At 59.7% G+C, this 26,500-nt stretch overlaps 1 protein-coding gene across 1 annotated transcript in view; it reads right to left on the bottom strand.

The window, feature by feature from the left end:
- Nucleotides 1-6,417: 6,417 nt before the first annotated feature.
- The window catches only part of LOC140473042 (ankyrin-1-like), a gene marked incomplete at its 5' end in the record, with an annotated part of 60,386 nt that continues 40,303 nt past the window's right edge, over nt 6,418-26,500 (bottom strand). The window contains 4 exon segments of the mRNA XM_072567553.1: nt 6,418-6,943; nt 8,637-9,138; nt 21,855-21,998; nt 25,135-25,266. Of these exon segments, the coding sequence (XP_072423654.1) occupies nt 6,418-6,943; nt 8,637-9,138; nt 21,855-21,998; nt 25,135-25,266 (1,304 nt within the window).

Here is a 26,500-nt window from a genome sequence, read left to right as displayed (position 1 = left end):
GACGGGGACGGGGGACGGGGACGGTGTCGGGGACGGGGACGGGGGACGGGGACGGGGGACGGGGGACGGGGACGGGGGACGGGGACGGTGTCGGGGACGGTGTCGGGGGACCGGGGACGGGGGACGGTGTCGGGGTCGGGGACGGGGGACGGGGACGGTGTCGGGGACCGGGGACGGTGACGAGGACGGGGACGGGGGACGGTGACGAGGACGGGACGGTGTCGGGGACGGTGTCGGGGGACCGGGGACGGGGGACGGTGTCGGGGTCGGGGACGGGGGACGGGGACGGTGTCGGGGACGGGGACGGGGGACCGGGGACGGGGACGGGGGACGGGGACGGTGACGAGGACGGGGACGGTGTCGGGGACGGGGGACGGTGACGAGGACGGGGACGGTGTCGGGGACGGTGTCGGGGACGGGGGACGGTGACGAGGACGGGGACGGTGTCGGGGACGGTGACGAGGACGGGGACGGGGACGGGGGACGGGGACGGGGGACGAGGACGGGGACGGGGGACGGTGTCGGGGACGGGGACGGGGGACGGGGGACAGTGACGAGGACGGGGACGGGGGACGGGGACGGTGTCGGTGTCGGGGACGGGGACGGGGGACGGGGACGGGGGACGGGGGACGGGGACGGGGGACGGGGACGGTGTCGGGGACGGGGACGGGGACGGGGACGGGGGACGGGGGACGGGGACGGGGGACGGGGACGGTGTCGGGGACGGTGTCGGGGGACCGGGGACGGGGGACGGTGTCGGGGTCGGGGACGGGGGACGGGGACGGTGTCGGGGACCGGGGACGGTGACGAGGACGGGGACGGGGGACGGTGACGAGGACGGGGACGGTGTCGGGGACGGTGTCGGGGGACCGGGGACGGGGGACGGTGTCGGGGTCGGGGACGGGGGACGGGGACGGTGTCGGGGACCGGGGACGGTGACGAGGACGGGGACGGTGTCGGGGACGGGGGACGGGGACGGTGTCGGGGACGGGGACGGGGACGGGGGACGGGGACGGTGTCGGGGACGGTGTCGGGGACGGGGGACGGGGGACGGTGACGAGGACGGGGACGGGGGACGGGGACGGGGGACGAGGACGGGGGGACGGTGTCGGGGACGGGGACGGGGGACGGGGGACAGTGACGAGGACGGGGACGGGGGACGGGGACGGTGTCGGGGACGGGGACGGGGGACGGTGTCGGGGACGGGGGACGGGGGACGAGGACGGGGACGGGGGACGGTGTCGGGGACGGGGACGGGGGACGGGGGACAGTGACGAGGACGGGGACGGGGGACGGGGACGGTGTCGGTGTCGGGGACGGGGACGGGGGACGGGGACGGGGGACGGGGGACGGGGACGGGGGACGGGGGACGGGGACGGGGGACGGGGACGGTGTCGGGGACGGTGTCGGGGGACCGGGGACGGGGGACGGTGTCGGGGTCGGGGACGGGGGACGGGGACGGTGTCGGGGACCGGGGACGGTGACGAGGACGGGGACGGTGTCGGGGACGGGGACGGGGGACCGGGGACAGGGACGGGGGACGGGGACGGTGACGAGGACGGGGACGGTGTCGGGGACGGGGGACGGTGACGAGGACGGGGGACGGTGACGAGGACGGGGACGGTGTCGGGGACGGGGACGGGGACGGGGACGGTGTCGGGGACGGGGACGGGGACGGGGACGGTGTCGGGGACGGGGACGGGGACGGTGTCGGGGACGGTGTCGGGGACGGGGGACGGTGACGAGGACGGGGACGGGGGACCGGGGACGGGGGACGGTGTCGGGGTCGGGGACGGGGGACGGGGACGGTGTCGGGGACCGGGACGGTGTCGGGGACGGGGACGGGGGACCGGGGACGGGGACGGGGGACGGGGACGGTGTCGGGGACGGGGGACGAGGACGGGGACGGTGACGAGGACGGGGACGGTGTCGGGGACGGTGTCGGGGACGGGGGACGGTGTCGGGGACGGGGACGGTGTCGGGGACGGTGACGAGGACGGGGACGGTGTCGGGGACGGGGGACGGTGACGAGGACGGGGACGGGGGACGGTGACGAGGACGGGGACGGTGTCGGGGACGGGGGACGGTGACGAGGACGGGGACGGTGTCGGGGACGGGGGACGGTGACGAGGACGGGGACGGTGTCGGGGACGGGGACGGGGACGGGGACGGGGACAGAAAGTCAGAGAGACAGAGGGAGATAGCAGGAAAGAAAGTGGAAGAGAGAGGGAGGGAGAGAATGAGAGTTAGAGAAATGGAGGGAAGATGAGAGAATGGAGAGGGAGGGAGTGGGAGAGAGAGAGACAGGGAGGGAGGGGGAGTGGGGGATTGGGAGAGGGAGGGAGGGGGAGGGGGGGATTGGGAGAGGGAGGGAGGGGGATTGGGAGAGGGAGAGGGAGGGAGGGGGAGGGGGGATTGGGAGAGGGAGGGAGGGAGGGGAAGGGGGGATTTGGAGAGGGAGGGAGGGGGAGAGGGGGATTGGGAGAGGGAGGGAGGGAGGGGAAGGGGGGATTTGGAGAGGGAGGGAGGGGGAGAGGGGGATTGGGAGAGGGAGGGAGGGAGGGGAAGGGGGGATTTGGAGAGGGAGGGAGGGGGAGTGGGGGATTGGGAGAGGGAGGGAGGGCGGGGGAGAGGGGGATTGGGAGAGGGAGAGAGGGGGAGAGGGGGATTGGGAGAGGGAGAGAGGGGGAGAGGGGGATTGGGAGAGGGAGAGAGGGGGAGAGGGGGATTGGGAGAGGGAGAGAGGGGGAGAGGGGGATTGGGAGAGGGAGGGAGGGAGGGGGAGGGGGGATTGGGAGAGGGAGGGAGGGGGAGAGGGGGATTGGGAGAGGGAGGGAGGGGGAGAGGGGGATTGGGAGAGGGAGAGAGGGGGATTGGGAGAGGGAGGGAGGGGGATTGGGAGAGGGAGGGAGGGGGAGAGGGGGATTGGGAGAGGGAGGGAGAGGGAGCGGGGGATTGGGAGAGGGAGGGAGGGGGATTGGGATAGGGAGGGAGGGGGAGTGGGGGATTGGGAGAGGGAGGGAGGGGGATTGGGAGAGGGAGGGAGGGGGAGTGGGGGATTGGGAGAGGGAGGGAGGGGGATTGGGGGATTGGGAGAGGGAGGGAGGGGGAGAGGGGGATTGGGAGAGGGAGAGGGGGATTGGGAGAGGGAGGGAGGGGGAGAGGGGGATTGGGAGAGGGAGGGAGGGGGAGAGGGGGATTGGGAGAGGGAGGGAGGGGGAGCGGGGGATTGGGAGAGGGAGTGAGGGAGGGGAAGGGGGGATTTGGAGAGGGAGGGAGGGGGAGTGGGGGATTGGGAGAGGGAGGGAGAGAGGGGGAGAGGGGGATTGGGAGAGGGAGAGAGGGGGAGAGGGGGATTGGGAGAGGGAGGGAGGGGGAGCGGGGGATTGGGAGAGGAAGGGAGAGGGAGCGGGGGATTGGGAGAGGGAGGGAGGGAGGGGGAGGGGGGATTGGGAGAGGGAGGGAGGGGGATTGGGAGAGGGAGGGAGGGGGATTGGGGGATTGGGAGAGGGAGGGAGGGGGAGCGGGGGATTGGGAGAGGGAGGGAGGGGGAGCGGGGGATTGGGAGAGGGAGGGAGGGGGAGCAGGGGATTGGGAGAGGGAGGGAGGGAGGGGGAGGGGGGATTGGGAGAGGGAGGGAGGGGGAGAGGGGGATTGGGAGAGGGAGAGAGGGGGATTGGGAGAGGGAGGGAGGGGGATTGGGAGAGGGAGGGAGGGGGATTGGGAGAGGGAGGGAGGGGGAGAGGGGGATTGGGAGAGGGAGGGAGAGGGAGCGGGGGATTGGGAGAGGGAGGGAGGGGGAGAGGGGGATTGGGACAGGGAGGGAGGGGGATTGGGAGAGGGAGGGAGGGGGAGTGGGGGGATTGGGAGAGGGAGGGAGGGGGATTGGGAGAGGGAGGGAGGGGGAGTGGGGGATTGGGAGAGGGAGGGAGGGGGAGAGGGGGATTGGGAGAGGGAGAGGGGGATTGGGAGAGGGAGGGAGGGGGAGCGGGGGATTGGGACAGGGAGGGAGGGGGATTGGGACAGGGAGGGAGGGGGAGCAGGGGATTGGGAGAGGGAGGGAGGGGGAGCGGGGGATTGGGAGAGGGAGGGAGGGGGAGCGTGGGATTGGGAGAGGGGGATTGGGAGAGGGAGGGAGGGGGATTGGGTGATTGGGAGAGGGAGGGAGGGGGAGCGGGGGATTGGGAGAGGGAGGGAGGGGGAGCGGGGGATTGGGAGAGGGAGGGAGGGGGAGCAGGGGATTGGGAGAGGGAGGGAGGGAGGGGGAGGGGGGATTGGGAGAGGGAGGGAGGGGGAGAGGGGGATTGGGAGAGGGAGAGAGGGGGGAGAGGGGGATTGGGAGAGGGAGGGAGAGGGAGCGGGGGATTGGGAGAGGGAGGGAGGGGGAGAGGGGGATTGGGACAGGGAGGGAGGGGGATTGGGAGAGGGAGGGAGGGGGAGTGTGGGATTGGGAGAGGGAGGGAGGGGGAGAGAGGGATTGGGAGGGGGAGAGGGGGATTGGGAGAGGGAGGGAGGGGGAGCGGGGGATTGGGACAGGGAGGGAGGGGGATTGGGACAGGGAGGGAGGGGGAGCAGGGGATTGGGAGAGGGAGGGAGGGGGAGCGGGGGATTGGGAGAGGGAGGGAGGGGGAGCGGGGGATTGGGAGAGGGAGGGAGGGGGAGCGGGGGATTGGGAGAGGGAGGGCGGGGGAGAGGGGGATTGGGAGAGGGAGAGAGGGGTAGAGGGGGATTGGGAGAGGGAGAGAGGGGGAGAGGGGGATTGGGAGAGGGAGGGAGGGGGAGAGGGGGATTGGGAGAGGGAGGGAGGGGGAGAGGGGGATTGGGAGAGGGAAGGAGGGGGAGCGGGGAATTGGGAGAGGGAGTGAGGGGGAGAGGGGAATTGGGAGAGGGAGGGGGAGAGGGGGATTGGGAGAGGGAGGGAGGGGGATTGGGAGAGGGGGAGTGGGAGAGGGAGAGAGGGGGATCGGGAGAGGGAGGGAGGGGGAGCGGGGGATTGGGAGAGGGAGGGAGGGGGAGAGGGGGATTGGGAGAGGGAGATTGGGAGAGGGAGGGAGGGGGAGAGGGGGATTGGGAGAGGGAGGGAGGGGGAGAGGGGCATTGGGAGAGGGAGGGAGGGGGAGAGGGGGATTGGGAGAGGGAGAGGGAGTGGGAGGTAGACGAGTTGATGTTTCTGCCTGTCTCTTTGCCCCTCACACTGTGATGTGGGTTTGTCCTGGCTGAACATCTCCCTCTGTTCAGTGCCCAGCCTGACCTTCTGGTGCAGTGACTCATTGAGGGGCACGAGCACGGGCTGTATGGTGAAACATCTCCCTCATGGTCTCAGTGCCCCGTTGGAAGCAGAGACAGTGACTCCCTGCTTCGGGAGGGGTGTGTGTGTGTATACACCTCTGCGTCTCTGTACCCCTGCACACCCCCCCCCTCCCAACCCCCCCCACATCACTGTGTCTATCGTGGGACCACTCTCTCTCTCTCTCTCTGTCTGGGTCAAGCTGTATTCAGCTAACACAGACAGGGCATGGACTGAGAGTGGGATGGACCACCACACCCACCAGACTCCGATTGGCAGGAAGGAAATGGCGGACCCCACCAGGACCGTGATCAATCTGCGTTGCATGTCTCCAGGCGAACATTTGCCCCATGGGTCACGGACTATTCGACTGCAGAGTGCAGGCACAAGCCAAGCAGCCCCTTCCTGCTCCCACCCTCACTTGTCTACCCACGCTCAGGGGCACTGGGTCGCTGAACACTGGGTTTTGACGACTCAGCCCTTGGCTACATCCTGTCTGTAGGATAGTGAAGAAGGCGTTTGGTATGCTTCCCTTTATTAGTCAGAGTATTGAGTACAGGAGTTGGGAGGTCATGTTGCAGCTGGACAGGACATTGGTTAGGCCACTGTTGGAATATTGTGTGCAATTCTGGTCTCCTTCCTATCGGAAAGATGTTGTGAAACTGGAAAGGGTTCAGAAAAGATTTACAAGGATGTTGCCAGGGTTGGAGGATTTGGGCTACAGGGAGAGGCTGAACAGGCTGGGGCTGTTTTCCCTGGAGCGTCAGAGGCTGAGGGGTGACCATATAGAGGTTTATAAAATCATGAGGGGCATGGATAGGATAAATAGACAAAGTCTTTTCCCTGGGGTCGGGGAGTCCAGAACTAGAGGGCATAGGTTTAGGGTGAGAGGGGAAAGATATAAAAGAGACCCAAGGGGCAACTTTTTCACACAGAGGGTGGTGCGTGTGTGGAATGAGATGCCAGAGGAAGTGGTGGAGGCTGGTACAATTACAACATTTAAGAGGCATTTGGATGGGTATATGAATAGGAAGGGTTTGGGGGGATATGGGTCGGGTGCTGGCAGGTGGGACTAGATTGGGTTGGGATATCTGGGTCAGCATGGACGGGTTGGACCGAAGGGTCTGTTTCTATGTTGTACATCTCCATGAGTCAGGGATAACACCAAGGGGTAGTGTTACAGCCAGCCTTGCCATGAAGGGGCCTGAAACAGCTCTGGGTATTGCCAGGTGGGCTTTGGCAATGCCTCCTCTCTTCCCTGCTTCTCCTCGCAACCCCCCCGCACCTTGTTCCCTGTCCTCCCCCCCAGCGACGGGACAGAGTGCAGCGCGCCCTCTCACCTCCTCCCCGGAGCCCAGCACCTCCTCCTCTTCCAGAGTGATCCAGCTGCTCCTGGGATCCGAGCCGCTGACTCCCGACGGGGAGAGGCCCAGGGGGTTCTCGGAGCCCTCTGGCTGGCGCCGACGCAGCGACTGGAGCCGGGCCTGGTCCTGCACCGGCTGGACCAGCTTCTCCTGCGTCACCCTCAGCCTGGCCCACTCCGGCTGCTGGGCCCACTCCTTCCTGGCTCTCCAGGCCTCGGCCTGCGTCAGTCCTCCCTCGGCGACGGGGAGCGAGCCACTGTCGCTCAGGACCGTCCGGCCGGAGACTCGGGAGCTGCGGCGCGAGAGGAAACACATGAGGGCCCGAGGGAAGGGGCAACTCTGGCCACGCACGGGGAGATTTGTCACCGAGGTGCAGGGTGCTCTGGGGCAACGGCGGGCTGGGATAAGGGGTCAAACGATCACACCACGCCAGCTTTCGGAGCCCCTCCCTTTTCCTCAGGACATCGGACACGGAATTTGTCAGGAAACGATCAAAGGGTGACTTTGTCAATGGCCACTTTGGCAATAAAACCAGTCTGACTCCCGGCTGAGACCCAGACTCGAAACGAGGCCTTGCACCTAAAATGCCTGAGGTGCCACCTTTATTCTGATAAAACTTTGGGGCAGTGACTTGAAAGAAATTCCGGGATTTACGTGTGAATCGATCGAAACCTGAACCTCCAACTGATTCAAGAATTAACAGCTCCCCTGGTTTGTTCAATACATTTTTACATCAGTCTTTGATTTTTTTTTTACGATAAATTCTGAGTCCAAAGTATTCTCTCTCACTGGTGATCTGGTGCTTTCAAAGTCTGGGGCCGGACTATATGCTGGCGTTGTCAGATTCTTGAATTTGACCCCCCCACCAAGCCCAACACTGGCACCTCCACAAGGGAGGACATCGAGAGGAGGGGGAGGAGTGCCCGGCCTTCCCTACCCTGCCCACCCTTGTCTTCAGCTCCCCTCAACAGTGTGACGTTTCGTTGGTTACCTCCTTGTCCACCCCCCCCACCCCTTTACTCCACTCAGTGCCGGGGAGATGCTGATATCCCTGCACCGGGAGCACAGTGGAGCCTGGCTAACTAGGCCTGAGGCTCAAACCCCGTTCAGAAATCTGTTGTCGTTTAAACCTGGCGCTTTAGGTCTGGCCCTCCTGGTAAATCCCGCAGGCCCAGGTGAAGTTCTGGGCTCGATTTCCACCGTGGCAGACAGGGGAATTTGAATTCAGGGAAAATCCGGGTTCAACAATGACCATTGTCGATGGGGTCAGGGGGTGAAATACCCCCGGCTGGTTCACTCATGTCCTTCAGGGAAGGAAACCACCATCCTGATCTGGTCTGGGCCTACACAGGACTCCAGACACACAGTCCGATGTGGTTGGCTATCAACTGCCCTCTGGGGCAAATAGGGATTGAGTATAAATGGCGGCCGAGCCGGTGACAGCCTGCCTCAGCGATTGACTGTCGAGGGAGGACTTTACACCCAAGCTGTGGCTGCACCCCTTCACGTGGCTCCAGGCCCAGAACCACGTGCTCGACCTTCAGCTGCTCAGGGGGCAATTAGGGTACGGGGCAACTGTTGCCTGGGGACGTTCCCGTGCAGTGGAGCCCGGTGGGGGAGGGGAGGGATGGGGGAGGTTGTGGTGAGTGAGATTGGGTTTGCCGAGTAAAAGTGACAGGAAGTCGCCTCGTGTGGTGGTGGTGTTGTCACTATATTGCAGACTGGGGTCACATTCTTGTGGGGGGGAGGGGGGGGTGGGACATGGGTTCAAATCCCGTCCCGACAGTTTGGAACGGACGGTTGGTGACCTTAACCCAGTGCGGCCCACCTGCCGCACCGTCCCGCCCCTGGCAAGATGGCCCTCGCTGCACTGCCTCCTGGGTCGTGCCAGTCAATGGCGACGGAGAACCAACCGGGTGTCGGTGCAAGTGCTCTCCCCCCAACCCCACCCCCCCACCCCCCGGGAGGGGAGGGCCGGTGTTTACCTGGCTGCGCTCATTCCCGGCCTATCCTGGGCGTCTCCTCTGGGGGTGGGCGGGCCCGTGCGTCCGGTGTTCGACTCTGGCCGCCCTGCAACGACACAAATGCCATTCCCTGCGCTCAGAGCGGGCGAGGCTGCGGTGCCGCCTCTCCCTGCCGCTGCCTCCATCTCCTGATTGAATATCTCGATCAGGCCGTTGATGGGGTCCGTCTCCAGGGAGTCCTCCTCCTCGGCGACGGGGAGGGAACCGGGAGGCAACGAGTCCTCGGCCCGGCTGCAGTCCAGGGAGGAATCCTCCGCCACGACCAGGGGAGGCTTGGGGCCTAGCGACCAGGCCGGGTGAGCGGTGTCGGACAGTTCCAGCAGGGGCTCGGTGCCAGGCCGTGCCAGGGCGAGGCCGTCCAGGTTTGAGACGTCGTTCCAGAAGTGGTCAGCCTGCAGCGGGCTAGGCATGGTGTAGTGAAGCGAGGCGGGCGAGAGCATCTCATCGGGCACTGACGCAAAACCTACACAGGAGGGAGGTGGGGTGGGGGGGGGGGGGGGGAGGGCAGACAGAGCACAGCTGCAGAAAGCCATACCAGCAACAGGGTGACCCTACACGGGCTGGGGAGCAGGGGGGGTGCTCGCAGGCAAGATGGACGCTACCGGAAAGCTCTCGGGGTTAACCAACAGGCCCAACAGGAAAGGCTATCTTCGGGTCGGCCCGGATCCGGGCCTGGTGTTCACGCTCCAGTTGGCGTTCCACACAGATTCCGAGCTCTTGCTCCCTTTCACCCGCAACCCCACTGACCCACTTCCCCTGGTGATCGTTCACCCAGAACTGTCAGCTGGGGCCTTGGAAATCAGGCTCCCCAGGATTCCTCACCACCCAGTGGTTTGTAATCCCTGAAGAGCCCCAGGCACAGGGACAGTGTGAACAAGGAGAGGCTCCTTTTCCAGGCCCGGAACTCTCATGGTTTCAAGCCTGCCCAGAAACCGACTCCGTGTCTGACTCCTCTCCTGTTCCACCTCCATTTGCCAAGCTCCCAAGTTGTCCTCTGTTGGAGTAACTGAGGGTTGGGGTGACAGCACACGTAGGCCAAGAACAGGACCAAGGTCGTTTTGGACTGATCAAGAATGAAGCTTCACCTGGATTTCTCACCACCCCCCCCTGCCCCGCAACCTCCCCCCACCACCCCCCACCCCGCTCTGGAAGAACATGGTTGGGAGTCTCTATGGTTTCAGATCTCCCTTCCCAAAAGTGAAGGAAGTGGGTTCAACTCCTGACCCTTGACGGTCCTGCTTTGTGTTTGCAACGGACCGTCCTAGCACTGTGCCTGGACGTCAATAAGGGAAGGTCAGGAAAATCACAACCACCAGGAATGTGGCACTGAGCAAGTCATTGGAGGTGACCAGTCCCTGAGACCTGATGGACCCCCCATCCAGGGGCTCTCCGAGGAAGCATTGAATACAGGAGTTGGGAGGTCATGTTGCGGCTGTACAGGACATTGGTTAGGCCACTGTTGGAATATTGCGTGCAGTTCTGGTCTCCTTCCTATCGGAAAGATGTTGTGAAACTTGAAAGGGTTCAGAAAAGATTTACAAGGATGTTGCCAGGGTTGGAGGGTTTGAGCTCTCGGGAGAGGCTGAACAGGCTGGGGCTGTTTTCCCTGGAGTGTCGGAGGCTGAGGGGTGACCTTATAGAGGTTTACAAAATTATGAGGGACATGGATAGGATAAAGTCTTTTTGCTGGGGTGGGGGAGTCCAGAACTAGAGGGGCATAGGTTTAGGGTGAGAGGGGAAAGATATAAAAGAGACCTAAGGGGCAACTTTTTCACACAGAGGGTGGTACGTGTGTGGAATGAGCTGCCAGAGGAAGTGGTGGAGGCTGGTACAATTGGAACATTTAAGAGGCATTTGGATGGGGATATGAATAGGAAGGGTTTGGAGGGATATGGGCCGGGTGCTGGCAGGTGGGACTAGATTGGGTTGGGATATCTGGTCGGTATGGAGGAGTTGGGCCGAAGGGTCTGTTTCCATGCTGTACATCTCTATGACTCTAAGTGGCTACTTCAAGATTGTTAGCAAGTCGAAAGCACATGTGTTCACTTGAAAAACGAGAGTGTTTTCTGAACTCTGAAGTCAACTTCATGTGCAGGCCCAGCTGCCTGAATGGAAAGGCTGGGAAACGAGCTGTTCCAAAATGGATGCATGTACCAAATGACTGTGAAATAGATACCTGAGTCTGCGTTGCTGTTTTGACAACAAATCAAATCTAACTCGTTTAAATTATGCCCCAGGATACTAAAATCCAACCGGGTTTTTGAATTTATCGTTTTGACAACGTCAGACCCGATGCAGAGGAACGGGATTTGGGTGGAAAAAACACGTGGGCCTTTTGAGAATTGGTGAGAGGCCATTGATCAGCTGATCAACTGCTGTGGAGCAGGAGAGCTAACTGTCCGTCCACCATCTTGCCCGCAAAGAAATTGGAAAGCACTTGCGATTGAAAGAGGTGGCTTTTCATGTCAAGTGGTCTCGCAATGAGAGGAAGATGACCACCCTGGGAGATCAGCAGTTGGAACAGTGAAGACAGCAGAGAGGAGAGAGTGTGGTCTTGAGGTGAAGGTAACGTCCTGATTAATCCATGTGTTATTGGAACAGTAGGCTTTTTTTAATCTCGAGTTGGGAGTCAGCTAGTAAATACTTTAGAAAGGATTTGTGGGGGCTTGGATTTGTGGTCTGTTGCTGTTTGGTGTTCACTGTCGGAGTTAGGGAAATAAATTGTTGTCTTTCTTTCAACAGTGGTGTGTGGGAATTCTCTGTCACTGATATTTTAACAGATCGTGAGGCGAGCGTTCCTGGGTGTTTGCTTTGAATTACCGGAGGGGTCCTCTTGTCCTGCCATAACAATCGCCAATTTTGCCGCACTCCCTCGATTCGGGGATGGTCCCATTCGACCGGGAGAGAGTGAAAAGGGCCTGACGCAGTGACGGTGGGGTGGATTGTCGCTCAGCATGGTGGTACCAGGTTCTCAGGGAGTGGAGGGAATGTGGATTTGGAGTTCCAATCCCCCCGACTGAGAGGGAAGCAGGGATCGAGGGGTCCAGCTCCTAATTCCCATGTTCAAAGGACTGCGTGATGACCGTTTCCGTTTCCCTCCCAGTTCTTTTCCCATGATCTGTCCCCTTCAGGCAGGGGAAGGGGCGGGGGGTGGGGGGGACAGTGGGTCAAAGCTGACAGCGGTGCTTCAGTGGCGCTCAGTTGGCTGGACGGCTGGTTTTCTGAAGAAGGGCTTCTGCCCGAAACGTCGACTCTCCCGCTCCTCAGACGCAGCTGTGCTTTTCCAGCACCAACTCTGGACGGCTGCTTTGCCACCCAGAGTGATGCCAGGAGCCGGGAGCTGGCGGTGGGGGGGGGGGGGGGGGGGGGGTGGGGGGGGGGTTGGAGGAGGTGGTTCGATTCCCGCTGGGGCTGAAGGTACACCAGGAAAGGCCTATCTGATCCAACTTCTGTTGGAACCCCAAGGTGGGGGGGGAGGCGGCAGTGCTGTTTCCCCCCCCCCCCCAGGGTTGACGGGGTGACCTGATGGACGTTGACAAAACCACGAGGGCCTCAGGTAAAGTGGACCGCAAAGCTCTTTTCCCAACGGTGAGGCAGTTCAAAACCAGACGGTGCCTTAAAGGGACCTGAGGAAGTCGGGGGGGGGGGGGGGGCGGGGGAGGGGGCAACGTTTTCACACACGGAGGTTGGTTCGTGGGTGGGAAGAGCTGCCAGATGAAGTGATGGAGGCGGGTGGAGTTCCAACATCTGAAAGGCGTCTGGACAGATACGGGAATAGGAGAATGACGCGGGGGGGCCAGGAGAATTGAGGTGGGATGTATTTGGCTTGGGATTATGGTCAGCACAAGGGTCTGTTTCCTCGTTCTGTCTGACTCCCTCCTTGCCTGATCCACCCAGTTTTCCCCAGTGTTGCTGGTGGGGGTGAGGGAGCATTCCGAACCAGAGCTGTTCCAGACACCCCAAGCCTTCCCTCCCACCCCCCACCCCCCCCACTTCGGTAGGCAGGAACCGCCACTCCGCAGGGGCGGACAGCAAGGGGGTGCAGCCCCCCACTGTTGAAGTGCCAACATGCTGGCACAGCACAGGGCTGGGCCAACGAACCCCAGGCGGACATTTCGGGCCCCGGCTGCTCGGATTCATAGAGACGTGCACACCGGAATATCTACGATGAGGGGAGACAGGGAGAGGGCCTGAAATGCAGGAGAGGGGATGAGGCTGGAACAGTGGGGGTGGTGGGGGGGGGGAAGCAGGAGGACGAGACAGCAAACTGGGAAATGTTCCTCAAACATATCCATGGTGAAAGAGGAGGGAAGGAGAGCGGTGGAGCCCGTTGGGAACGAGCGCGGCCGAATTGCTCACGGAAGCAGTGTTCAAAAGGAGTACATTGCAAGACAGCGCGAAGTGAGACACAGAGGAACCCCGATACTTGTTGGAATCTGGAACGTGCTGCCTGGAGGACTGGCCGAGGCCGATACTATGGGAGCTTCCAAAAGGAAGCTGGATGGATATTTGAAAGGGATGGAATCAGAGGGTTATGGAGACAGGGCTGCAGAGCGAGCTGGGTCACTCTTTCAGGAGCCAGTACATACACACGATGGGTCGAATAGCCTCCGTCATGGATGGTTCGGTAACAGGAATCCTGCAGGAATGGGATGCAACGGGAAGGTAAGGCGTGTCTCTGGCAAACTGACCAAAGAAGCCTGGTGATTTCTTCATTCGTCCAACTGGCATCAAAGCAGTTGCTGGATCTGGGTTTGTGAGTTGGGCCCAGGCTTGTGCGTTGAATGCTCTTGCGTTCCTATCAGGGGATACACTGTGGACAATCCAGGTCCAACCAGGCCCGAACTAGCAGGGAGTGGGAACCCAACAGGTTACCAGGCTGTGGGGGATAAATCTGCATCTCACAGACAGGCCCACAGAGCGACAGCCGGCATCAAATGCTGAAAATGCAAGAGATGTTTTCTACATTCATCCTGACCCGTCCCTCAGCAATATCTTCAGACTGCAGTCCAAAGGTTTGCAGGTTCGGGTGGGTTGGCCATGTTAAATTACCCATAGTGCTCAGGGATGTGCAGGTTAGGGTGGGTTGGCCATGTTAAATTACCCATAGTGCTCAGGGATGTGCAGGTTAGGGTGGGTTGGTCATGTTAAATTACCCATAGTGCTCAGAGATGTGCAGGTTAGGGTGGGTTGGTCATGTTAAATTACCCATAGTGCTCAGGGATGTGTAGATTAGGGTGGATTGGCCATGTTAAATTACCCATAGTGCTCAGGGATGTGCAGGTTAGGGTGGATTGGCCATGGGAAATTACCCATAGTGCTCAGGGATGTGCAGGTTAGGGTGGATTGGCCGTGCTAAATTACCCATAGTGCTCAGGGATGTGTAGGTTAAGGTGGATTGGCCGTGCTAAATTACTCATAGTGCTCAGGGATGTGCAGGTTAGGATGGATTGGCCGTGCTAAATTACCCATAGTGCTCAGGGATGTGTAGGTTAGGGTGGATTGGCCGTGCTAAATTACCCATAGTGCTCAGGGATGTGCAGGTTAGGGTGGATTGGCCGTGCTAAATTACCCATAGTGCTCAGGGATGTGTAGGTTAGGGTGGATTGGCCATGCAAAATTACTAAAGTGTTCTTTGTGTTCCATTGTGTAATTTTGTGAATAAAGTTTTGTCTGTTTTAAAACCTAGTCATCAACCTCACTACCTTACTCTGGGTAATCCTGACTGTACCCTTATCGAAACAAATTGCCAAGTTATGGTCTTGGCCTGCCTGCTTCAGAGTGGCCTGGCCTCGTCCACAACAGCACCATCTTGGAAGAGAGAGACAGCTCCAAGGAATGGGATTCCGGAGTGAGAGAGACGGCAGATCCGTGAGGGAAGGCAAGAAAGGAAACGTGGAAGATTGGGGAAAGGGGAGGTGCACTGACCTAACTGGGAGGCCAGATGAGGACGATGTCGGCAGCGTGGCCTACCTGGATTTGCAGAAGGGACTTGAGCAAGGCTCCTGCACGTTCGGTGAATGGACAGGTTCAGAACAGGCTGAGGCAGGGGACGCACAAAACCCGCAAGGAAGGTGAGGGGTCTTTACGATTCGGCGTTGGGATGGTAACCCTTGGCGGTTTGTACCAAACTGGGCTTCAGAATCGATCCCTGCCCCGGCATTGGTGGTGGACATCAAATCTGAGGGATGGTCAGCACAGAACAGGCCCTTCGGCCCACGATGTTGTGCTGAGATTTAATCCCAATGTCAAATATACTAACTTAACCAACACATCCCCCAACTCCCTGCTCTCCATGTGCTTGTCCAGCAGTCACCCCAATGACTCTGCTTCCACCACCACCGCTGGGAACACATTCCATGCATTCACAACTCTCTGCGTAAAGAACCTACCTCTGACGTCTTCTCTATACCTTCCTCCTAATATCTTCAAACGATGACTTCTCGTACCAGTCAATCCTGCCCTGGGGAAAAGTCTCTGGCTATTGACTCGACCTATTCCTCTCATTATTTTGTACACCTCGATCCGGTCTCCTCTCTTCCTCCTTCTCTCCAGAGAGAAAAGTCCGAGCTTATTCAACCTCTCTTCCTAAGACAAGCCCTCCAGCATCCTGGTAAACCTTCTCTGCACCCTCTCCAAAGCCTCTGTATCTTTCCGATACTAGGGCGACCAGAACTGGACACAATATTCCAAGTGTGGTCTCACCCGGGACTTGTAGAGCTGCAGCAAAAACTCGAAGGGGGCGTACTTTGAAGGCGGGAGGAGGCAGATTTAAAAAGGGCACCGGGGCAACGTTTTTTTTCGACACAGGGGGTGGTTTGTGTCTGGAAGGGACTTCTGGAGGAAGTGGTTGGGTACGGGCACAGTTATATTTCATCGACGTTTCAGTGCAGGAAGAGGGAAGGTTCGGAGGGAGAATGGACCGAGGTGTGACTGCTTTAGTTTGGGCATGTGGTCAGCGTGTTTCAATGCCAAATGACTTTGACCACGAACAACATGGGCGCTGAATTAACAATGAGCCTCAACGTGGTCCGCGTATCATGTATTCCAGGTCGAAACATACCCGTAAAATAAGAAGGTCAGTGGGGTAAGGGAGCTGAGGGATCTGAGGGAATCAGAAATCGTAAATCAGACTGGGGAGGAGTTTAACACCATCGCAAAATGACAAATTGAGGCCTACAGGGTGGGCTGAGAGATCAGGATGTCGTTGTGAAACTTGTATCAAGTTTGATCAGGTTGCGGAGTCGGGCGTTAATCTGATCACAGGAAGATTTAAGAAAGGGATAGAGAGAGAGAGAGAGAGAGAGAGAAAGAGAGAGACACTGGAAACAGTGCAAAGCTTTGTGAAGAAACCTGTGGGGCCAGATACCAGGGAAGGATTGATAGGATGGGGGGGGGGGGGGTGAGCGAACTGAGATCTTTCCAATTCAGGAAGGGTGGAGCGGGGACAGAGGGAATGTTCCCCCTTTGAGGTTGCAGGGGGAAGTGCACAGCAAGTCGAACCCAACGTGCCAGTGTCTGCTTGGCATGTGGGGATGTAGTCATCCTCCTGGGACACACTCTGTCTCTGTCTGGGACCACCAGGCTGACATGGACACACCACAGGCAGGGCTGGCGTTTCTGCCTGTCAAGCACACTGAGCTCAAACTACAGTCAAGGACGGGGGCAACAGCCGATGCTGGGTGTCAGCCAACACCACGGCCGAGGAGAAAGTGAGCGAGTCCTCCTTTTTGACTGGAATTGGCAGCGCCACGTGAAGTGCCACACTGAACAAGGTGGAGACAGCGTGAAGGAAAGGTCAGGAGGGTTTCCAGCAGCTAATAATACAGATATCAACACCCTGGTGTGGAGACAGCCACGCTGCTGTGATCATTAAACTGACTTGTCAGAGTGACCGAAAACAGCAGTGCACGTCAAATCACCAGGAAATATTCGGGCGCTTTGATGAAAGGGGACTGAGATGCTGCATTTCTGTGTGTCCTGCCCACACACCGGACTGCCTCAGCTCGCTGTCCATCTCGGACAGGCCATGACGCAGTGGGATTATCGCCGGCCCTGATGTTCGGAGGAGACAGGGGGGAGGGGGGTTTGCCCCAACTGGGACACACTCCTCGGAGACCTGAGGGACACACAGGAGACAGCGGCAACTGGGCAGCACATTGACTGGTTACTGACACGCTCCACAGCCTGTGGGCACGCACACACACACACACACACACACACACACACACACACACACACACACACATTCATTCACACTCACTCACACTGTCACTCACACACTCACTCACACTCTCACTCACACTCTCACTCACACTCTCACACTCTCACACATACACTCACTCTCACACTGTCACTCACACTGTCACTCACACTGTCACTCACACTGTCACTCACTCACACTGTCACACACACTCACTCACACATACACTCACACATACACTCACACATACACTCACACTCTCACTCACACACTCACACACTCACACTCTCACTCACACACTCACACTCTCACACATACACTCACTCTCACACTGTCACTCACACTGTCACTCACTCACTCACACATACACTCACACATACACTCACACATACACTCACACTCACACACTCACACACATACTCTCACTCTCACACTCACTCTCACACTCACTGTCACTCACACACTCACTCACACTCTCACACATACACTCACTCACACTGTCACTCACACACTCACTCACACATTCACTCACACTCACTCTCTCACATTCACTCACACTGTCACTCACACACTCACTCTCACACATTTACTCACTCACACTGTCACTCACACCCACTCTCACATTCACTCTCACTCTCACACATACACTCACTCTCACACTCACACTCACTCACACTCTCACTCTCACATTCACTCACACTCTCACACATACACTCACTCTCACATTCACTCACACTGTCACTCACACACTCACACTCTCACACATACACTCACTCTCACACTCACTCACACTGTCACTCACACACACTCACTCACACTTTCACACATACACTCACTCTCACATTCTCTCACACAAACACTCACTTACACTGTCACTCACACACTCACTCTCACACATTCACTCACACTCTCACACATACACTCACTCTCACATTCACTCACACTCACACATACACTCACTCTCACACACAAACACACACACACTCTCCCTCTCACACAGACACACACGCACACACACTCTCTCTCACCTAGACACAGATACACATTCACTCTCACTCGCTTTCATATACACTCTCACACACACTCACTCACACACCCACACACCATGCTCGCTCTCTCTCACACACATACACACACACCCACCCACCACACTCTCCCTCTCTCTCACACACACACACACACACACCCATTCTCTCTCTCTCTCACACACACACACACACACGTGCACGCTCTCTCTCTCTCTCTCTCACACACAGACACACTCCCAGCCCCTCCCTGACACCTCAGGGGACACAGCGATGAGAGGAGCTCTGACTGTTCAGAACCGTGAGCTGCCTGAGGACTGGAGTCTATCAGTCAACGTGAACAGGCTGACTGTATGGAGACAGTCAGACCGACATGTCGACAGCCCGGGGAGAGAAAGCCAAGTGACCACTCTTGTTTCACCCAACTGTTCAGTGCGGAGGGAGAGGGCTGGTCTGCCTCCCTTCAGCGGGACAGCCGGCTGGGAGTAGGCCCCGTGGATATACGCCTGGCCTGAGTGATCTGAGCCCTGCCTGGGTCAGGACAGAGGTTCGGTGATGGCACACGGCCGCCTCCCAGCATGCCGAGGGGGCAGGGCCCTTGGAGCTGACGCGGAGGGCAACTCTGACCGACGTCTCCCCGAGAGTGCCGCGGAGGCCAGAGTGCGGAATGGGATCTCAAACAGTGTCGACACGCACAGCCCCTCAGCCCAGAGGCTGCCGGTGATCCCCACCGACTTCGGAAGACATGGTGGCTCCCGAAACCTGCTCCACACGCTGCGCGGAGTGGGGGGGGGGGGGGGGGGGGGGGCGAGCTACAAAATGCCAGCTGCTTTGTTGCCAGGGCGCCGGGCCGTAGTGAGGTCGTCACATCCCAAAGCCCCACAGGAGGGGGAAGAGGAGGAGGGGGTGTTAACCAGGAGCCAATCCCTCACTGGGCGTTCAACACCAAAATGGAGAATTCCCACCATGTTCAGGCGGCCAATTGGAGCCGTCTGTCAGTTCCGGGGTGGGGGGGAGGGGGTGGACTGTCGAACACAGGCAAAGCAACACCTTTCCCCCACCCCCCCCCACCCCCTCCCCCCACCCCAGTCTCCCAATGACATCCATCCCAAAGCGGCCTTCAGGTAACATGCAAAGCAGTGCTCATTCTCCAGCGCGTGCTCCAGCCAACATGCGCCACGTCCCGGAATGTTCCTCGGGGAGATGATGGAGAGGATTGGGCGGGGGAGGGGACGGGGCAGGGGGGTTAAATCCGTCGCGGATGGGGAGGCGGGGGAAAGCAAGGCCCACCCTCGCGCCCCCTTCCCGACCTCCGCACAGTGGAGAATCCCAGAGAGTGCCCAGCCTGAGGCCTGATGCCAACACGGCGCCATCTGCACCGTGGTTGGGGGAGGGGTGGGAGGGGGGGTGGTGGGAATGTGCGTGGGTGACCACCCTTCCGAGCAGGCCGGTGATCGGCTGTTTTGGTAACGGGTGAAATAAACCCCCGTTTCCTGACCACCCCCCCCCCCCTTCCCCGAACTCCGACCTCCTCTGGATCCCAGTCTTGCCTTGCTCCACTCCCACCTTCCCTCGACCTGATCCCAACTCGATTTGACCTCCCACCCCTCCTTCCTGACCATACGCTGGCACCGAGGACCCCCAGGCCCAACTGAACCGCCCCGGGCTGCTCCCTGTCCCTCGACTGTCTGCCCAATAGTTAGCGAGGGTGAACTGTCAACCCAGAGGCCCGGATAATGTTCCTGGGACCAGGGTTCAAATCCCGCCACGGAGTTAGAAACGCAACAAAACGGCAATTCCAGAATTAAGAGTCGGCTGGTGAGCGGGAATCGGTTGCTGATTGGTCACTCATGTCCTTCAGGGAAGGGAACTGCCCTCCTCACCTGGTCTTGGGCCTACACGTGACTCCAGACTCCCAGCCCAACGTGGTGGACCCTAGCCCTCCCCTGCCTCTCAGAGCGAGCGTTCCCGGCCTAATCCCGAACTTTCTGTCCCCTCACCCCGGCCCAGGGGGCGGGTTGGTGTCGTTAACCCCCCCTCGGGGAAGGCCCAGGGGGGGATGGAGTCTCGTGGGGAGCCAGAGGCGGGCTGGGGGGACTGGACGCTGGGAGGGATGAGCTGGTCCAGTCGGGAGCTTGATCCCTGTGCCGTCTGGAGGGAACGTTACCGTCACCGAACAGCCACTGAGACCCAACAGAATGAGGGAGCAAGGGATGGACGGAGAGGTACCTCTCCATCCAGAGGTGGCATTGAACATCCTCTGGAGCTGGTGGGACTTGAAGGCAGCCTTCCTGGCTCAAAGGCAGGGACGCTACCCCCCCCCTCTCCTGCCCCAAGGGACAGGGGGCAGCTGGTCAGGTGTAGACCACCCACCGAAATCGGGAGTGCCGACCAGCTCCCGTGGATGGGACGACATGGGAAACCTCCCGAGAGACTTGGAGGTTCTCGACACCGCCCGCTCCGTCTGGGAGCCTGACCCAGCCCTCCAATATTTCCCTCAGGAAACGTGACCCGGACGCAGGGGGGGGAGGAATGGTCAGCATGCAGAGCAGGGGGAATGGCACAAGGCGAGGGCATCGGAGGTCAGAGTTGCAGACGGCTGGCACAAAGGGGCAGTCCCATTGAGTTGGCGGGACTGGCGGCACAGGGAGCAGTTCAAAGGGCACCCACTTCCCAACGGTCAAAGGTCAGTCGCTGCACAACGCCTCCTTCACCCCCCCCCCCCCCCGCCCCCACCGCCCATTGCAAACACGGTCAACGCCATGGCTTTTCCTGAACGTCACCCATCCAACCGGCGGGCACGGTTTCCTGGCCGAGGGATCCGGTTTCATCAGTTCCGGGGAGCCGGGGTTAACCTCAGCCGCAGACTGGAGGAGGCGGTGAGGTGGAAGGTCACCGAGGGCGGGCTGTGGGCTGGGCACGCAAAAGGGGTTAAAAGCTCGGGATTGGGTTGGGACGCTCCACCCCGGCCGCTCTGTCTGACACCGAGCAGGGCCAGAATGGGCCCTCAAACACTGCACCGTCGCTGGTGGGCACCGCTGCTTCAGGGAACCCCTCGTGGTGTGGGAGCAGGCCGTTCGGTCCATCGAGACCACACCGCCCCTCTGAAGAGCATCCTATCCAGACTCACCCTTCTACCCTCTGTCCCAGCATTCCCCATGACCAATCCAGCCTAACCTGCACATCCTTGAGCACTATGGGTAATTTCCCATGGCCAATCCACCCTAACCTGCACATCCCTGGGCACTATGGGTAATTTCCCATGGCCAATCCACCCTAACCTGCACATCCCTGAGCACTATGGGTAATTTCCCATGGCCAATCCACCCTAACCTGCACATCCCTGAACACTATGGGTAATTTAACATGGCCAATCCACCCTAACCTGCACATCCCTGAACACTATGGGTAATTTAACATGGCCAATCCACCCTAACCTACACATCCCTGAGCACTATGGGTAATTTGGCACGGCCAATCCACCCTAACCTACACATCCCTGAACACTATGGGGTAATTTCCCATGGCCAATCCACCCTAACCTACAAATCTCTGAGCACTATGGGTAATTTAGCATGGCCAATCCACCTTAACCTGCACATCCCTGAGCACTATGGGTAATTTAGCACGGCCAATCCACCCCAACGATGGGTAATTTAGCACGGCGAATGTGCAAACCCCACACCCAGACAGTCACCCGGGGTGGGGATCGAACCCGGGTTCCATGAGGCAGTGGTGCTAACCCCTGAGCTGCCGTACCCAGTGCTGCTTGTCGCGGTGAATTGCCGACAATGCCAATGTGTTGAGTAGGGAGCGACCGGATGCCTGAGCGCTACACTGTGCTCCCTTCCCCAGCTGGGGAGACTGTGAGACTCCGCGCGGATGCTGGGATCCAAGTTCCCAGCCCGTCAGACGGTGTTGGGCGGGGGGCGGGGGGGGGTGACTGCTTACCATTGACGGTCGGTGACAGGCTGTGATCTCTCTCCCCCTGCCTCCTCTTGCTCTTCAGGGCCTGCCCATCCTGGCTGGAGCCCTCCAGCAGATTCACAATGTCACTTCGCTGGATCTTCTTCAGGGCAGTGTGCAGACTCTCCACTGGTGAGAGAGAGAGAGAGAGAGAGAGAGAGAGAGAGAGAGAGAGAGAGAGAGAGAGCAAACAGCGGGTCACTCAATGGACAGGAGGAACAGCTCAGCCCATTCACTCTGCTCAGAGATGGCAAGATGGGGCAGCTTGGGTTTTTACACACACACACACACACACACACACATCCTCCTGCAGCACCCCAACTCTTCTTGGTCACCCAGGAGTTGGCCGATCTCAGCCAGGGACACACCCACATCCATTCACATCTCCAATGTCCTCCCTCAGGACGCTGAGGTACCCTCGCCAACAGATGCCCCATCCTACCCGGCTGCACCTCAGGCTGGCACGCCAACTCCCTCTGCCCAGGGGACGGAAGGGATGAACCCAGACCGTCACTCAAACCAACCTGCCGCCCGTTGGCTCCACCGACACAACCCACTGCCTCGGGAAAGCAGCCGAGCTGATCGGGGCTCCCCTCCCAACCCGGTTGGAATCTCTCCCGTCAGGCAGGAGAGACAGAAGCTTAAACACACACACACACACCAACAGGTTCAAGGACAGCTTCTCCCTCCCAGCTCTGCTGGGATCAGAACGCTGAACGGACCCTTCGGATTTCGAACCTGAATTGAATCGAATTTATTGCCAGGTGTAGCAAGACACAGTGAAAAGTTTTGTCTTGTGAGCAATCCAGGCCCATCACAGAGTTAACTCGTATCGATAGGAAATAATAGGTGAACAGTGATAAAAACAAAAACACAGGTATAGGGGAATGTTAAGAGTTTGTGAGTCCATTCAGTATTCGAACTCCAGCAGATGTGTTCAGGCTTTGGTACCTTCTCCCCGAGAATCTGACGTCGATCCTGCTGTCTGTGCATTTTCTCTCCAGCAGTAATCTTTCGCTCCCTCGTCCTATTACCCCAAAACGAACACCGCACGGCACGATCTGACTGTGCCGCACAAAACCTTCCCCTGTCCCTGGTCCACGTGACAGGGCTAAATCTGAGTGGCCCTCCCGTGATCCTGAGCAGTGCCGTGCGGCCTCGGGAGTGCCCCCCTTTCAAACTCCCCGCCGGTCCCCAGCCCGGCCCCGCCTCTGCTATCAGTCTGGGCGGTCTCCGCCCGCTCAGCCTGTGCCCCCCCCCCCCATCCACGGGACGGGCGTTGGAGAGTTCAAGCCTCATCGCTGCCGATGGGAGGTGGGGCAGAACCGTCCTTCGCGTGCCCCCGTTCATCACGGTAGGGGGGGGGGGGGGACAACGTGCGCTGTCGGGGGGGGGGGGGGAGCGTGGGAAGGGGGAAACAGAGTCCCCCGCTGACTCTGCGCTCCCTCGGACGCGGCCGGTGCTCCCTCCCGCTGACGCTTCCCAGCTCTGCGTCCCGCCAATTGGGCAGCGCCGTGGCCGGTCTCACACCCACCCCCCCAATCCCCCCCCCGGCACACCCCCACCTGGCTCGCTGTCATGGTCAACACTGTGAGGGGCTAACCACGCCTCACATCCCCCCCACCCCACCCCCTCCGGCAAAAGTCTTCCTCTCTTTGGGAAGGAACGACTCGGCGGAGAAGCAGGTGGCCAACTCTATCACGTTCCCCCCCCCCCTCCCCCAAACGTCTTCCGGGATCGGACGCTTTCGGAGCGTTTCATTCTCGCTCTTGTCTCGGAATATCGGCGTGTGCGTGGAAGGGGGGTGGGTGGTGGGGGAGGAGGTGGAGGCGAGGTTTGTGCGACTGGAAAACCGGGAGGGAGGGAGTTGTTGCAGTGGGGTGGGTGGGGGGCATCAGGCAGGACTCTCTGACCCTGACCCGGCGCAAACTGGCAAGTGCCAATGGGCTCCTTCGACCAAGCAGACTTCAGTCAGTGGGTTGTGGGGCACGGACCCACCTGGCAGACCCAGGGATCTGAGGAAACAGGGCTGGGTTGAGGGGCAGGAAGCAGAAGGGGTGGGGAAGACTTGCCTCTTCTGTAGGGGCAACTCTTGGTGCCCTTTATTGTGTAGCAGAGCCTGGGGGTGGGGGGCAGGGGCAGTAACTTTATCCAGGTTTACAACATCATGGAGAGAGTAAATAGACAAGGTCTGCTCCCCCAGCGCGAGCCACGGTGCCACCCATTTGGGGTCAGGATACCTGGGCCAACATGGACGGGTTGGGCCGAAGGGTCTGTTTCCGTGCTGGACGTCTCGGTGACACCGCGGGCTAGGGCAGCATGTTTGCGGCCGATTGGACAATGGCTTGGGGGGGGAGAGGTGTACCCAGCCGGGCTGGTCTCTGGCAAACAGGGTTCGACCGAGAGAAGGGTGGACTTCATCCTTAGTTCAGGAGGGAGGGGATGCACTTGGCTGGGATGGACGAGGGGTGGGAGTATTGGATGGTTGCTCGGACCCTGCGGATGGTGGAATCACAGGGAGCTTGGTTGTACATGCACACCGGCCCCTTCAGGTGACGGGACAGTCCGGGGTGGGAGGAGAAAGTGGTTCAGAAGGATGATGGGATACTTGCCTTCATTAACTGAGGCGTACTGTTCAAGAGCAGGGAGGGTCTGTCTGGGAACAGCGAGGGTATTACGGACAGTTCAGGCATCCACGTTGTCGGAGGGATGGGATCGCGCTGGGAGATGGGAGAGATTTACCAGGATGGTGCCTCATCGGGAGATTGGCACAGACTGAGAGGCCTGCTGTCCTCAGAGTGGAGAGAGAGAGAGAGAGAGAGAGAGAGAGGGGGAACGTGACTGAGACGGAGAGGGGTACCGATGGGGTAGACAGGACAGGGAGAAACGTTTTCCCCCTGGGTGGTGGGATCGCAAACCAGGGGGGGGGGAGGGGTGGGGGTGGGGTGGGAATTGGTTTCAGGGAAGGGGCAAGAGGACAGAGGGGGGAGTGTGAGGGGAAACCAGTTTTCACCCAGGGACCAGTGAGGCACTCTGGGCCTGTTAGGGTGGGAGGGAAGGGGAGAGAGAGAGAAGAGAAAGAGAGAGAGACAGGAAGTCTCCTCATATTGGTTAGAAGTGGGGGGGGGGCACCCATGATGCCAAGGCTATGGGGCAGCAGTGGCTGGGAAATGGGGGTTGGAGTAGTGGAGGTGGTTGGCACAGGCCAGTCTAATGCCTCTCCGTGCCGGGGCGGGGCGGGGCAGGGTGTGCTGCGGGTACCTACTCCTGGCATTCTTGCCCTCGTGGCTGACCCACAGGTTGAGGAGAGCGGCGCTCTGCTCCAGCAGCGAGTTGGGATTCTCCACCCGGATCTTGTTGATGTCATCGATGGAGAACTGCAGCTCCCTCGCCAACTCTGCAAACAAGGTGTGTGGGGGGGGGGGGGGGGTGGGGGGGGGGGGGGGGGGGGGGAAGAGAGAGAGAGAACAAGGACCGGAGGTTTAGAGAGGATGGGCAAGAGGAACGACAGGCTGAGCGCCAACCCCGGGCCTACCTCACAGGCTTGAAGCCAGTCACCGTCGGAGAGGCCGAGGGCCAGAGGCCGCGTCATGAGTGACCACTCGGGCTGGCTCTGAGCCGGCAAGGTCATGGCCTCCTGTCCCCCACCTTCCCACCCCCCCCCCTCCCCCCCCCAACGCATCTCCCTCAACTGAGGGAGAAAACTACTGACACAACACTGGATGTGGAAGAACCAATCTCTCTCTCTCTCTCACACACTTTCTCACTCACTCTCAGTATCTGTGTGTAGGGCTCTCTCTCTCTCACACTCTCTCACTCACTCTCTCAGTGTCTGTGTGTGGGGTTCTCTCTCTCTCTCTCACTCACTCTCAGTGTCTGTGTGTGGGGTTCTCTCTCTCTCTCTCACTCACTCTCTCAGTGTCTGTGTGTGGGGTTCTCTCTCTCTCTCTCACTCACTCTCTCAGTGTCTGTGTGTGGGGTTCTCTCTCTCTCTCTCACTCACTCTCTCAGTGTCTGTGTGTGGGGTTCTCTCTCTCACACACTTTCTCACTCACTCTCAGTGTCTGTGTGTGGGGTTCTCTCTCTCTCTCTCACTCACTCTCTGTGTCTGTGTGTGGGGTTCTCTCTCTCTCACACACTTCTCACTCACTCTCAGTGTCTGTGTGTGGGGTTCTCTCTCTCACACACTTTCTCACTCACTCTCAGTGTCTGTGTGTGGGGCTCTCTCTCTCTCTCTCTCTCTCACTCACTCTCTGTGTCTGTGTGTGGGGTTCTCTCTCTCACACACTTTCTCACTCACTCTCTCAGTGTCTGTGTGTAGGGCTCTCTCTCTCTCACTCACTCTCTCAGTGTCTGTGTGTGGGGTTCTCTCTCTCACACATTTTCTCACTCACTCTCTCAGTGTCTGTGTGTGGGTTCTCTCTCTCTCTCTCTCACTCACTCTCTCAGTGTCTGTGTGTGGGGTTCTCTCTCTCTCTCTACTCACTCACTCTCTCAGTGTCTGTGTGTGGGGTTCTCTCTCTCACACACTTTCTCACTCACTCTCAGTGTCTGTTGTGTAGGGCTCTCTCTCTCTCTCTCTCACTCACTCTCTGTGTCTGTGTGTGGGGTTCTCTCCTCTCACACACTTT

The sequence above is a fragment of the Chiloscyllium punctatum genome, unplaced genomic scaffold (assembly GCF_047496795.1).
Source record: "Chiloscyllium punctatum isolate Juve2018m unplaced genomic scaffold, sChiPun1.3 scaffold_503, whole genome shotgun sequence".
Taxonomy (NCBI): domain Eukaryota; kingdom Metazoa; phylum Chordata; class Chondrichthyes; order Orectolobiformes; family Hemiscylliidae; genus Chiloscyllium; species Chiloscyllium punctatum.
The sequence above is the reverse complement of the archived record's forward strand: the minus strand, read 5'-3'. Positions and strand labels throughout refer to the sequence as shown.